Here is a 13,971-nt window from a genome sequence, read left to right on the forward strand (position 1 = left end):
CAACAAACAACTCTTACCTTTGTGGACCTGTGAAGAGACTGTCAATGTATTTTTTGTGCAGATATTCTTCCTTGTTTGATTATAATCATCCTTTTTGAAAAGATACTTTCAAAAGCGAGTGCAATTCAAAAAAGTGTTAGGTTAGACCTTCTGTTTTATGCAATGAATCAGTAAGTAATACGCTGCTTATAGAAGACCTTAATTTCTCGTTCCTCAATCTAACGATTTTAAAGGTATGTGCGCAATTGGATTGCTTGAATAAATGGCGCTTTTTATTTTCTTCTGTCCTTTCAAAAGAAAATGCTCCCGAACAATTCTACTGGCATCAACCCGCACTCAACCTCCACAAATCAAATCGGCATGCCGAATAGTAGTAGTGGAGAATCACCACATCTTTCTTCTCAGCTACAACCACTGTTTTACTTTGATACTAGAGGGATTATTAATGTCAGAGGCGGAACAGCAGGTCTGCCCAATCAATTCTATCAGAATCAATTATTTCCATCGGCACGGATATCCTCGCGGGATACAGCCTCATCATCCTCTTCCTCTTCTTCTTCCTCTTCATCATCGGGAGAGATTCCAAACCACCAATTGCAACATCAACCACCACAGCAAACATCATCACTGCCTTCCGAATCTACTGATCCCGAGATTTCTGGTTTTCATCCTATATCATGTGTGCAGTGCAGGCGTCTTCACAAACGGTGTGACAAAAAGGTATGTCATTGTTTGCAATGTAGTTAAAATTTCGTTTTTTGCCTAGTACCCTGCTTGCTCCAAATGTATTTCGCGAGGAATCGTGTGTGAATATAAAACTCCAAAAAAGAAGGGAAGAGTTGCAAAGGATGTACAAAGTAGTGATATCCATGATGTTTCACCAAGTGGTCACCACAACAACATGACAGAACATCATGGCACTTTACGCCAGCAACCTTTCGTTTTTGACACTAGGTCTACAAGCAGTCATTTAGCTTCACACAAATCCGGGCTTACAAATAGCATGTCACACACAGAGAATAACACACCATATTACACGAGTAGCTCCTTAAATATACCACAACATATTGATAAGAGAAAAGTACTTGATCTATATTTTAATGCTTTTAGCTCAAATGTGCCTGTGATTGAAAGATCCGAGTTTGAAAATTATTTAGCATACATTGATGAAACAAATAACACTGAATTAGCAGATATTCCTAACCTTAAGGAAGTACATGCCATGTATTTAGCCATCAAGGCAAATTGTGAACAGAGGTAAGTGATAACAACCATTGAGTGGCTGTTAAGAATATGGTGGCAATGTATGTTCATTCTCTAAAACTTTGCAACACTAGACTAGGGCTCAAGGACCTCGCAGAAGAGACAGCTCAAAAGGCCCGTACTGCCCTTTCGACAATATTCGACGAACATTCGAACTTTTATACAGCTTGCGCATATGCATATCTAGCTGTTCATGAAACAGGATGTGGAAAAAGCAAGACGGCTCGATTTTACTGCAATTGTGTGAACTTTTACTTTGATGAACTTTCTAAGGAGGAAGAACAAAAATTTACGCCATATCAACAAAATTTGAAAAAAGTAAGATCGATCGTTAATATTTGGAGCGTGATGGATAATGGAATAGATTATCTATTAAAACACCTTCCAACATATTTTGAGAAAATTGCTGGAATTAAGGTGCCGTATGAATGGGCCTCTTTGCTTCAGCAGGATGTCACTGTTTACAATTATGCAATGATTATGAAAATTATGGAAACTCTGATCAATGTACTTCTTTCAAAAGTTCTTCCTGGTGAGAAATATGCCAAACTGCTTCTACTTGCTCATTTATTTGCATTCAATGGATTTAAAATTGCTGTCTTAAGCAAAGTGAACAGAGGAAAGGAAATTATTGAAGAAAGTGCATTGAAGATTACTATAGGAACGGAATCTGAGATATTTGTCATGTTACCACCACCAATAATTACACATGTAGTCTTTGCTTCTAAAGTCCATCTTCATATTGTGAAAACAATAGAGAATGGAGAACGAGAAAACCCTCAAATGGGCCTCATACCGTCCATAGTCAATGGAAAGCCTCCAACGATGGGTATGATTGATTATTATGAAATTTTAGCCAAAGATTTGCGAGCTTTGACCGTTTTGGCAAAACGATACAAGAAGGTATTTCTATGTTACTCGGTGCTAATACAAGAAATGACAGAAATAATTGAGAGAAAGAAAATTATGGGTTTGTTAAACAGCTTTGATTCAACGTCACAAGCAACAAACACGGACATTCCTTTTTTCAACCCAAAGGTCACTGATGAAATGCTCACGGATGCCGCAAATTCTCAAAGACCACAATCTGTGAACAACAACTCTTCCAGCTCCTCAAACACCTTACCAGAGCACCCACTTCACGAATTTGCAGGAGAGAGTTTTATGAGCTTGCTAGGATCATCTATGGAGTTGGGAAGTAGCTTGCCAACAAGCGAAGAACGTGATTCAAACGATTTTGATCCTTTTCTGAGTGAAGAGGATATCCAAACTATGTTTAGTGGACCCTCATCTTTATTTGAATAACCATACATCTCATACAAGAAAATGAGAATCCTTTTACCTTTTTACATTTAGTGAATTGTTTCGCCTAATGCTCGCAAAGAGAGAACTCTCTTTCAATTTCTTCGTTTTGCTCATTGAGGTAAAACTTGCGTTGGTTCATTAAATCTTCACGGTATTTCAATGCCATAGATTTTGTAAAAAATGGGAAGAACTTGATAATCTAATCGTGTTGTAGATAAAGAATATAGTCTTTAAGGCAAAAGTAGACTTACCTTGTGTACAATGTGGAAGGGCAAAATTTTGTTGAGAACGAAATACTTGTTCATAAGGAAATCCATTCGTTGAATGTCAACGTTTTGGGTTGAGATAATTGGATGATCTGGGTCCACCACAAAGAAAACTAAATCAACGAAGTAAGGTGGAAGTGAGCAATAATGTGAAATAACGTACCTAAAATTTTACGAATCGCAGGAAGAGACGGATCTTTGGGAAAGAAATGCCTTACTCTGTGTTGGTGACTATTAGGGAACACAATACATCTGTCTTCTTTGGTTTCAATGGCTCCCATGTTGTAAAATTGTAAATCTCCCTTGTGAATGCCATATGAATTATAACAATCCTTGGAATCAAATTCCTCATCGTCACTATAATACGGAGAAACACTCTTTCTAAATTCCAAGTAACTATCTTTAACATTCTCTGAGTGGTAATAATAGATACATGTCGCAGCAATGTGCTCATAATCCATTCCTACAAGAAAGTTGTAAAGAACGCATTAATTATTTCAATTCTCTTCACCTACCTTCAGTGTGAAAAGTTCCTCCACTATTTTTTTTATAATTCATGTCGATGTTATTAATATTGGTGTTACTTAGTCACTATACTTAAATCAGAACAACTTGCCTATAATATGGTTTGTCAGGTGTGACAATGATATTTGCAGCCTTAACAATCACTTGAAGTCTATCTTTGAAAGTCACATAGGCTTTCAACATTGGAAGAAACTTGGAGAATATTTCCTGAATGGTTTGATATAAATCTTTGTGTGTTACTTCATCCAAATTATTAATGTATGATGCAATTCTCTTCACTTGGTTTTTCTTCGCATCAATTTCGAATTCTGCAGGCAGCCATTGACATCGATTTGAATAATGTTCCTGTCCCCATGTTGAGTGTTTCATAGGTTTCATTTTCTTGTCACTAACACTAACATTTTCAACAAAACAGTACAGTGAAGGATGAATCAAATCCAATACCTGACGATTGGAACCTGGATGCCAATCTTTCATTTCATCTGGAACGTTTTCCAAAGCAGCTATTTGAGACTTGAGTCTCTCTTTCAACTCCAATGGAATAAGGTTATCCTTTTTTTTATGAGAGCCCTTAAATTCATTTGGCTTCCTATTGGCACATTGCGCACATGGACATTCACAAAATCGTGCATAGTCATCATATTTTGGTTTATCCTCATCATCAGACGAGTCGTACAAGTAGGAACGTTTCTTCTCAGTGTTCACTTTCAAATCTTCTTCTTCTCTTTCTTCATCGGAGAGGAAAAAAGTCTCATCATCATCCTCATCCTCCTTGTTGTTATTGGGGATGGGTTGAGGATCAGCTGCGCAATGCCCACAACAAGGTTTTCCTCCTCTTCCTAAATTTCAATGATTATTTCAATATTTAAAATAATTCATGAATTACAGTGTAATAATTGTTACGATTACAGGAAAAAGCAAATATAAAATCCAAACCTTGATGAACGATATCATTCAAAATTTCAAAAGCAACATCCACGCTCGCTTTTGAAATTCCTTGACTTGTACACTCCGATTCCCACTTCTCTTGCCAATATTGCAGTTTGTGTTTCCATTCATATTTTTTAACTACTTGAGAAACAATGAGATCGACATGTTTGGGATAAATTTGAACGGCAGCGGAGGCAATGGTTTGTTGGTCATCCTCTGTTGTTGTGTTGTCTTGGAATTCAGAGTAGCGTGAGTGGTTGAGCTTGGGTTTCTTGAATTTGGTGATTCGAGGCATTGGATAACCAGGAATTTTTTGATTGAAAAAATTTGAAAACAATAGAAATTGAGCCGTCAACGGCTCACAAATTGAGGGAAGATTAAAATTCAGTAGTTGTTGGAATTTGTAACGGTGTCATTTCTTCCCTCCCAAAAAAAACCTAAAATCTTTCCACTGTTGACACAGTATTACAATTCCAGACTGGTTAGCTGCAAGGAAAGGGTCTGGCTTTGGCTCTGGTTATTTTGCAAGTAAGAGCGCTTCTCTTTTTAATTTGGCTACTACCCCAATTGAAATCGTCTCACATCACGTTTCAGTTTTTTTAAATCAACACTTCAAAAAAAACACCACCGTTGGTTACAGAAGGCTTTGAAGATCCCACCTCCGATTTTGTAATTGTTGTAATCTGTTTTGTTGTCCCGAGAAGAACAGCTATTGAACAACAACCAGGCGACCATAATCATCATATCCTTGCTCATACCTAGAGAAATATTTCAACAACAATTTTGCACTACTCCGCTCACCAACACGCGCACGAATCATAACAGGGAGAGACTCTCAACGAATCATCACAAACGTTCAATCTCATTAACATCAAAGTAACATCAAATACTCTTCGTACAATCGTCATGGCCACTCAACTTGCAACCACCTTCACTGCCGCTGTAGGAGCTAGAGGCTCAACCAGTAGCACCAACCACGATGAAATTCACAAGATTTTCGGTGAACCCAACGAGAACTTTCATGCCCCATCGGTTGAAGAATTATGTACACCCAAACAATTGGAATTGGTTCAGGAATTGAAGAAGAAGTGTGAGGCTTGGATTCCAAACCTCGGACCAGATGAACAAACGTTCATGACCTCTGAAGGCTTGTTTTTGTATTACAGATATCTGACAGGATATGGATGGGATAAGATGAAAGATGCAGAGGATGGTTTGAAGAAGACTTGTGAATGGAGAGCAAAGATTAAACCTCAAAATTTAACGATTGAAGATTTGGGGGAGGTTGGAAAGAGTTCATTCATGTATCACTATGGTTTTGATAAGTGGAATAGACCTGTTGTGTATATTGGTATGTTTCATACTTCAAATTATTGTGAGTGTGACAGGATTACATAACACACAATGTGACCACAATTGTTTACACCATGCCAATTATTGTGGTCATCCGAATATTGACACTATGATAGATATGAAGAAAGACAAAACACCCATGACCAAAGAAAACATTCATCTCAAATATTTGTCGTTTGTTTATTTCACAGAACATCTCACAAAAAGAATGCCCAAGAATGTCTATCAAATCACATGGATTCTCGACGTCACCGGAGCCGATGTTAGCCTCAGTCTTGTGAAACAGATGAAAGATACATTCCTGGATTTAGGTGTTTATTATTGTGAGCGATTATCTTTGGCTTTTGTTTTGAATGTCACCATGTCAATTAATTTAATTTGGAAATTTGTATCACAATTTTTAGCCAAACAAACAGTGGAAAGATATCACGTATTCACAAAAGACAACAAAAAATTAAGAGATGCTCTCCATCACTTTTTCGATGAGGGACGACTTTTGAAAGAATTCCACGGAACTGCTGAATTTGATTTTTCTGTAGAAGTTATGAAATCTTTTGACTCGACCATTTCCATTAAGGATATCAAAGAAGCAAAGGAAACCACAACCGTTCAAGATGGTACAGACTAATTAGTCTGCATTTGAAGCTTGTTCATTGCAACTTTCAAAATACATAACCTGCCCTTCAATATTCATACCTTCCATTTTTGTTTTCTTGGTAACCCAACTCTACGTACACAAGGATATTTTCACTTGCAACATAGCTGTTGTAAAAATGTTGCGTCCGCAGAAAATTGGCTACGGAGGTTTTTCATTGTTCTGCTCTGTGGAATTTCAAACACTAAAAAAATGGTTCGAGTCAAGCTTGTTGTGAATAATAACAACAAGAAACATTTTGTGTGCTTGTACCATGCCAAACTCGATCAATGGCTTGTTCTTGCTCCCTCATTCAATATCTCATCAACAACAAGTCTTCATTGCCATGGTTGAACAGTCAAGAGAACCAGTTGGACCTGTTATCAAGAGCTGTTGGCACGATCGGCAATGATCTCGTGTCATTTCTCAATTTCTATAATGAAAAGAGCAATGGAGAAGCTGTTAGAAAATTATTATTAAATTGTTCCGAGTTGGATTCACATCTAACGAGTAGTCAAATGAAATCCGAAGATGAAAAACAAGTCTTGATCCAAGCATTTGAATTTTCCGAATCTTCAACCAATATGGAAGATAATAAGAATACGAAACAAAATAGTTACTACTACTATTCAGAAAGTTTACCTTTTACTCCTAAAACGTTCAGAGATGCTTCCTTGTGGTTGAGCCACAACATCAAAGCAGCAAGAGGAATTGCCAAGATTTCTCTTCCACTTGCTTATTATGGAATTATTTTCCCATTTGAAAACATATTTCCAAGAACCACCTTTCCCATGTTCACACCATCTAAATCATTCTTTGATCATCCTTTGTTTTATGTCGGAAATGCAATGACATTTTATGGAAATGGCTCTGAAATTTCATATCCATTTTACACTAAATATTTGGACTATGAATTGGAAATTGGAGCCATTGTAACGAAAGAGATTAGGAACGCAACATGTGAAGAGGCTGAAAATGCTATTGGAGGATATGTGTTGCTAAATGACTTTTCTGATCGAAGTAACCAATTTAATGAGATGGTAAGTACTCATCTATTTTGTTATGTTACTGAGCTTGAAAACTAAACACGACTTTTCACACAGACGAAGGACAGATTCGGCCCAAACAAGTGCAAATCTTTTGGAACTGGTATGGGAAGTGTTGTAGTGACACCAGACGAAATGAAAGAATTGAGTAACCAAGGATTGCAAGGAAAGGTATTAATTAATGGAAAGAAAGTTGTGGAAAGCAAAAAATTCTCTTTAAACACAAGTGGCAAGTCCATAGGAGAACCACCTTTCTATTCTATGGGAGAGACCATTGCGTACATGTCATCTTCTGAAACTATTTATCCCGGAGAGCTTGTAGGTTCTGGAACCATTCCCAATATGGCTGGAATTGAAAATGGTACTCAATTAAGGGAAGGAGATTCAGTCACCTTATCCATGCAACCATTTGGAGCTTTAACACACAAAATTGGACCTAAAGATAAGGTTGATCGTAATCATTGGAGAGATCCAAAGAAGAAACAAGAAGTGCTCCACTCGGTATTTGTTTCACATTCCTTTTATATGTTTGCTTTTTTTTATCAGTTATTGCTGGACTTTTATATTATCTTCCTACTGGAGTGGACACTCGGTATTGGTTGGAACCACAAGCAAAAACATTTGAACAACTTTCTGCACCTATTTATTACGTTCAAAAATCAGAAAATGTAGATGCTATTTACAAAAATGGAAATTTCTACTCACCTGAATCACTCACTGTTCGAAATGGTTACATTTATAGCGGATTGTATGATGGAAGTATTCGAAGAGTGAAGGTGTTGGCACGAAGAAACACTTCGAGTGATCATCAAGTTGAATTTAATTATGGAACTCCTGAAATTGTAGCTTATTCTTTCATGTGGAAAGGTCACAACATACCAACTCCAGAAAAATGTTCAAATCCTCAACATGTTGGTAAGCCTCGTGACGCGCAATTGGAAAAGGAATGTGGTCGACCATTGCAAGCAAAATTTGATCGTAAAGGAATTTTATACGTGACAGGTATGTAGCAATATATACATGATCATACATGTTGATCTCTGATGATTTGATACATAGACGCTGTGTTTGGTTTACTCAAAATTAGTTCTCAAAAACATCAGAAAATTGAACTTGACAATGGTGCATTAGCTTCTGACATTGTTGTTGAAAGAGTTCTTGAAATTCCATTTGCCAACGCTCTCATCATTTCAGAACCTTACATTTATGTCTCCATGACTTCCACTAAATTTTCAAGAAACAAACACATTTTAGAAATTTTGGACGGAGGTGCCAATGGAGGACTTTTCAAATATCACATGCAAACCAAACAATCTGAAATGATTGCCACCGATTTACACTTTGCTAATGGAATGGTTTTGTACAATCACTCGATTTATGTTGCTGAAACGGATCGTTTTCGTATCTCACGAATTGATTTGGCCACTCGAGAAAAGACCATTCACGTCGATAATTTAATGTGTGTTCCAGATAATTTATCAGTTGTGAAAAAGAATGGAAAACCGTTGGTTTGGATTGGATGTGCAGGACCAAGAATTCCAACATTGAAATTTTTGTATACTCATCCATCCGTAACTATTCAATTATCCAAATTTGAATATCTTGTGGAACAAATATTCCAAATTGTGAGAAAGAAAATTGGAATTGCCATTCAAATGGATCTCTTTGACAAGAAGGAAGTCACCAAAGTAATGTATGATGCTACTGGAAATCATTATCATTGGATCAGTGAAATGGTGGAAGTTCAATTGGTTGCTTCTGATTCTGGTGAGTGGCCTCTTCAACTCGCAGAAGCTGATGAAAGTAATCCTCAAAATTATTATCTTGTTGGTAATGTGAATTATGGAGCAAAACTTGCCTTAGTATCTCCAATTCCTTATTAGGTGAACCATGGCCAATATAATTTCTGTTCGTTTCCTCGAAAATCTATAAAAGCTGATAATTTATTGCTGTTGGTTGTAACCGTTTAATAGTACAATTCATTAATGAACGGTTCGCTCTTTTGATTTGGAGTGATGGACTATGGTCGAAAAGACCTCCAACTGTCCAATCACTGTAAATTTAAAAGTGGCACTTGCCTGACAGTTCCAAACAACCAATTAAAAAAAACTGTACACTCACTCTGCACCATTCATATCTTTGAACATGGAGTCAAGAACCTATTCATCGTCGACGTCTTTGGGAGATCAGTCTCAATTGATCTCAAAGGCTTTCGCACATCATCAAGGACGACGTTACTCCGTACAACAACGACACGCTCAGAGTCATGAAGAGTTATGCCAAAAAGTCGACCAATTACGAGAACAGCCTTCGAAATCCACTCAAGATTTGGAGGCTCAACTCAATCTTACTAAGGAATTAATTGAAGATAAGAAGGAAAAGAAGAGGAGAGGATCCATCTTTGATCAACAGGTCGATTCAAATTCGGATCGAGTGGTTCTCGTCACTCCTCCTCCCTCTTCTCAAAAACCAAATAGTGCTCAATCGAAATATTCATGTTCTGCTGATGAATTGATTCAAATGCGAAAACAAAATAGACTTGGAAAGGTATCGTTGACTACAATGAAACATTTATCGTCAGTAGATCACCGTAGAAGCAGTGGGTTGTTGGGAGTAAATACACTGCATCATTTAAGGCCTTCATCAAATGGAGATGATGAGTAATATTGAGGTCGACAAGTAACACGCGTCTCAGCTGAGAGTAAATAAATTTCGTTCATGCATTTGATGTGTTTGACAACTGACACCTCATCGAGTAAATGAGTCACAATTCTTTCAATGTTATTGAGAGAATGAAGTGTTTCATTATTGAATTCACTATCGAAAGATCAATAGGATGAAAATATTTAAGCCCACTAAACAGCATGTCACTGGAAATTTCAATACATCATAAAGCAGTCCTTTCACGATAGAATAATTTTCGTCTTCTGACGCCAAAGATAATTCATGATGATGCTGCTGCGACGTCAAAGTAGAATGATCATTCCAATGTTGTTTCTGTACAGAGTGTTCCATGAATGATCCTGACACACTCGTCATGTTGTTGTATTTCCAAATATTCATCATTTTCATGCCAGAATACAATACATAAATCAATCCAGGAAAAGCACATAGCATGAGTATGAATTTCCATTGTAGTTGCTTCTTTGGATTGCGGATTGAAATTTTTGATTCATGGAATGCATCGAGCATGGAATTCGAGCTCAATGAAAAGTATTGTTTTTGAAAGAGGGTAGCTGCTGAATGGAATGGATTGTGTTTGAATAGAGAGCTCGAGAGTTGTAGAATGTCCATCACATGAATGAGGGATGAGGGATGATGACCATTCTCAAGAAATTTCATGGACGACGAGAATTTAGATGGCAATAATGAAGGATATTGCAGGAGCATGCCTGATGCTTTCCGAATGAGACTCGACGTGTGGTAGTAATGCTGATGGTGGTGGAAGTGGAGGAGGTGTGGTTGAAACACGAACACTTGATTCAAATTTTTTGCAATCATTTTTTTTTAACGTTTGAATTTTACTATTGTCCGTTGCTGAATGGCGCCATTTTAAATCGCGCAATGAAATCTTTTGGTAAATCTCCTTCGAAACTGCCGACACGTGGTGGTTATGAAAAGATTAGAGCGCCAGTGTGGTGTTGAAACAATCAATTTGAAGCTCGGCGAATTCGAATTTATTAACAAAGAATCCTTGATCAGAAAATGATTGCGCACAATAGGTTTGATCAATAATATTATCGACGTGTTTACGTATTGCGATACAACCATTAGCTCAACGAACAACCGAGAACATTTATTGGAATGCCACATTATTTAAGGGAACTTGCATGCAATACCTCCGCAACAGGAGTTTTTTCCTCCACGGAGTTTGAATTCCAACAGACTCTAAACCTCAGGCGAACTGCTTGGACAATCAAAGTGAGAAATAATGAAAGAATTGATAACTGTGTTTGTTGTTATTTTGGTATCCATTGTCATGCAAGTGACAGCCAAGCCAATGGATATAAAAACCAATTATTGGCTACAAGGAAATCATGATGAATTCCAAACCAACCGAGTTAATGTTTTTCAACCATTTCCAGATTTCAATGTCAGCATTCAAGGAACTCCTAACATTTATTTTGACCGAAATTTGGTGTTGGTGGATGCCTCTCGAAATGTATTGATCACAAATTATGCCTTATATGACGGCGAAAAGTTTCCACAATTAGACGATTTTGTGTTGTGTAGTGTTGATTTGACAACTGGCACTTTAACAAAATTGAATTTTGACACTTCTAGACCAGCATTTCGCTCTAGCTCCATCTCACATGCTGTAATGAGCCCGCAAGGAGTGTATTACTTTGCTCTTTCAAGACAACAAGTTGGATTGAACTTTGTATTCACTTATAACTTGACAGCTGGTCATATGGGTTACTCCAATTACTATTCAATTCCAAATGGCGTTCAAGTGGACGGACTTACCATTGTCGATAATACACTTTTTGTGTACAATGTAGAAGCTTTGAATGCTTACAATCTTGACATGACCTTAAAATGGACATACGCAACAGGATTCACATATGGCCAAGCCTCAAATTTGATAACCACTGAAGAGAAGGGTAGAAAATTGTTGTATTATGCTGCTCAGAATATTGTTTTTCGTATGGATCCTTTGAGTTTTACTTTATTGAGATATCAATTTCCTGTGGATTACTCAGTTAAGAGCGTTTCTTATTTAGGAAATGGAAATCTTTTGGTGGTTGTCAATGATAATAGTGTTTTGGCTGATAGAATTTTTTCTGTCAATGTTGTGAGTGGAATTTCAACGAGGTTACCAGTTGCAGCTGAACCAGAACTTGGTCCACTTCTACGATGCTCCAATTCAATGAATTATCAAGCTCCTAACAATCCATTTGTCACATATTCAGTTCTCGTTTGTTCCGAGTATACTGGAGGCATTGGTGAAAGGAATGTTATTGGCCTCTCATGGGATGCAACAAATCCACAGAAACCAAACTTTTCTGTCCAATGGCATTTGAAAAAATTTCGGGCGCTCGATTTACCAATTTCAGCAACCAATATTGAAGGTCATTTCCTCCTTGCTACGGATCATGGTTATATGGTAATGGACATGGCAAGTGGAAAGATGATCACTACCAAACAATCCAACGTTGCTAATTCTTCATGCAAGATTGTTACAGCAATGAATGGAAAATTCTATTCAGTCTGTACAGATACTTCCACAATGAGAATTGCTTCACGTCCTATTTATTAAAATTTATGGTTCATGACCTCAAAGTCTTGCTTTCTGCCACTATTTTTCATGTTTCTTTATCTAAAGTCCGCTCACTTGCGTCTTTGCAGAATAACCACATAAAAAAATGATAAAACGAATTTGTATTCTCAGAGAGAGCCGAATTTCTTTGACAACTCCAATCTTTTTGTACAACTACTTGTTTGGAAATAATGGAAGCAGGATCAGTGGATTAAATAATTCTATGCGTAATTTTTATCATCAGACCGAAGCTAAAAATCGTTCAAACACATTTTCGGGATTTGCTCACTTGGAAAATTCAAACTATTTGAATAACACAATTGATCCACCTCGTAATATCGTTTACAGTGAAAGAGGGCTACAAGAAGAATTTTATAATAATCCTGACGATGTGAATTCGAAAAAGAAATTTATTTTAATTAATGGAGCTGAAATTGCAGCAGAATTGAGAGAGGAAATTAAAAGAGAAATTGAGGAGCTGGTCGAAATTCAAAAACGAGTACATGGCCAGTCAAAAGAAATTTTGAAACCAGGATTGGCTGTTGTTATGGCCGGCAACAGAAAAGACTCCAAGAGTTATGTTGACATGAAAGAGCAAGCTTGTATGGATGTTGGAATCAACAGTTTTAAATTGCATTTTCCAGAAGATGTAACCGAAGAAGAGCTGATTCGAACAGTGCATAATCTTAATCAAGACCCACGAGTTCACGGAATTTTAATTCAATTACCATTGCCTTCACATTTGAACGAAGAAACAATTTTAGAAAATATCTGCATATCAAAAGATGTTGATGGACTCACATCATATTCGATGGGAAAACTGTCCATGAAAGATCGACTATTGGTCGATGGAGTTAATTTTGTTCCTTGTACAAGTTTAGGAGTGCTCGAATTAATCCGAAGAACTGCATTCAAACTTAATAGAAACTTGCAAGGCATTGATGCATTAGTTATTGGAACGAGTAATATTGTTGGAATTCCTACTGCACTCTTACTCCTTAACCATTTACAAACAACTGTTCAAATGGCTCACATCAAATCACAAGATATTCCAGAAAAGGTAAAAAAGGCAGATTTATTAATTGTCTCTACTGGATGTGCAGAAATGATTCAACCCGAATGGATCAAACCTGGTGCTATAGTTATCGACGTTGGTCAATCACCCATGGAAGATCCCACTAGTGAGCGTGGATATAAGATGGTTGGTGATGTTAAATTTGATGACACTCTTAAACAACGAGCCTCGGCAGCAACTAAAGTTCCTGGAGGTGTAGGACCCATGACCATCACCATGTTGCTTAGAAATACCTTACAAAGTTTCAAAGCAAAGAATCCTCAGCTCCAATTAAATCAATAGTTGCAAAATTTCACAGATGAAAATCCCAAAAT

General features: G+C 37.1%; 8 protein-coding genes across 8 annotated transcripts; 6 read left to right on the plus strand and 2 right to left on the minus strand.

Annotated features, from left to right (window-relative positions):
* Positions 1-360: 360 nt before the first annotated feature.
* C9374_013448 (uncharacterized protein) lies at positions 361-2,568 on the plus strand (the record flags this gene model as incomplete). The annotated part of the gene is made up of 3 exons (XM_044689326.1): positions 361-720; positions 767-1,257; positions 1,338-2,568. 3 exons carry the CDS (start codon positions 361-363, stop codon positions 2,566-2,568), a joined length of 2,082 nt encoding a protein of 693 aa, XP_044553857.1.
* A 64-nt stretch (positions 2,569-2,632) lies between these two features.
* C9374_013449 (uncharacterized protein) lies at positions 2,633-4,584 on the minus strand (the record flags this gene model as incomplete). Its single annotated transcript, XM_044689327.1, has 6 exons — positions 2,633-2,767; positions 2,820-2,947; positions 2,998-3,297; positions 3,350-3,372; positions 3,451-4,198; positions 4,296-4,584. 6 exons carry the CDS (start codon positions 4,582-4,584, stop codon positions 2,633-2,635), a joined length of 1,623 nt encoding a protein of 540 aa, XP_044553858.1.
* Positions 4,585-5,195: 611 nt separating this feature from the next.
* On the plus strand, positions 5,196-6,270 carry C9374_013450 (uncharacterized protein; the record flags this gene model as incomplete). Its single annotated transcript, XM_044689328.1, has 2 exons — positions 5,196-5,640; positions 5,759-6,270. The coding sequence occupies 2 exons, from the start codon at positions 5,196-5,198 to the stop codon at positions 6,268-6,270; spliced, it is 957 nt and encodes a 318-aa protein (XP_044553859.1).
* Positions 6,271-6,566: 296 nt separating this feature from the next.
* Positions 6,567-9,205, plus strand: C9374_013451 (uncharacterized protein; the record flags this gene model as incomplete). The annotated part of the gene is made up of 4 exons (XM_044689329.1): positions 6,567-7,316; positions 7,380-7,776; positions 7,869-8,324; positions 8,382-9,205. The coding sequence occupies 4 exons, from the start codon at positions 6,567-6,569 to the stop codon at positions 9,203-9,205; spliced, it is 2,427 nt and encodes an 808-aa protein (XP_044553860.1).
* Positions 9,206-9,467: 262 nt separating this feature from the next.
* Positions 9,468-9,986, plus strand: C9374_013452 (uncharacterized protein; the record flags this gene model as incomplete). The annotated part of the gene is made up of 1 exon (XM_044689330.1): positions 9,468-9,986. The coding sequence occupies one exon, from the start codon at positions 9,468-9,470 to the stop codon at positions 9,984-9,986; it is 519 nt and encodes a 172-aa protein (XP_044553861.1).
* Positions 9,987-10,139: 153 nt separating this feature from the next.
* C9374_013453 (uncharacterized protein) lies at positions 10,140-10,823 on the minus strand (the record flags this gene model as incomplete). The annotated part of the gene is made up of 1 exon (XM_044689331.1): positions 10,140-10,823. The coding sequence occupies one exon, from the start codon at positions 10,821-10,823 to the stop codon at positions 10,140-10,142; it is 684 nt and encodes a 227-aa protein (XP_044553862.1).
* A 430-nt stretch (positions 10,824-11,253) lies between these two features.
* On the plus strand, positions 11,254-12,582 carry C9374_013454 (uncharacterized protein; the record flags this gene model as incomplete). The annotated part of the gene is made up of 1 exon (XM_044689332.1): positions 11,254-12,582. The coding sequence occupies one exon, from the start codon at positions 11,254-11,256 to the stop codon at positions 12,580-12,582; it is 1,329 nt and encodes a 442-aa protein (XP_044553863.1).
* A 106-nt stretch (positions 12,583-12,688) lies between these two features.
* On the plus strand, positions 12,689-13,939 carry C9374_013455 (uncharacterized protein; the record flags this gene model as incomplete). Its single annotated transcript, XM_044689333.1, has 1 exon — positions 12,689-13,939. One exon carries the CDS (start codon positions 12,689-12,691, stop codon positions 13,937-13,939), a length of 1,251 nt encoding a protein of 416 aa, XP_044553864.1.
* Positions 13,940-13,971: the final 32 nt, after the last annotated feature.

This window comes from Naegleria lovaniensis, assembly GCF_003324165.1.
Source record: "Naegleria lovaniensis strain ATCC 30569 chromosome Unknown tig006, whole genome shotgun sequence".
NCBI classification, from domain to species: Eukaryota; Heterolobosea; class Eutetramitea; order Acrasida; family Naegleriidae; genus Naegleria; species Naegleria lovaniensis.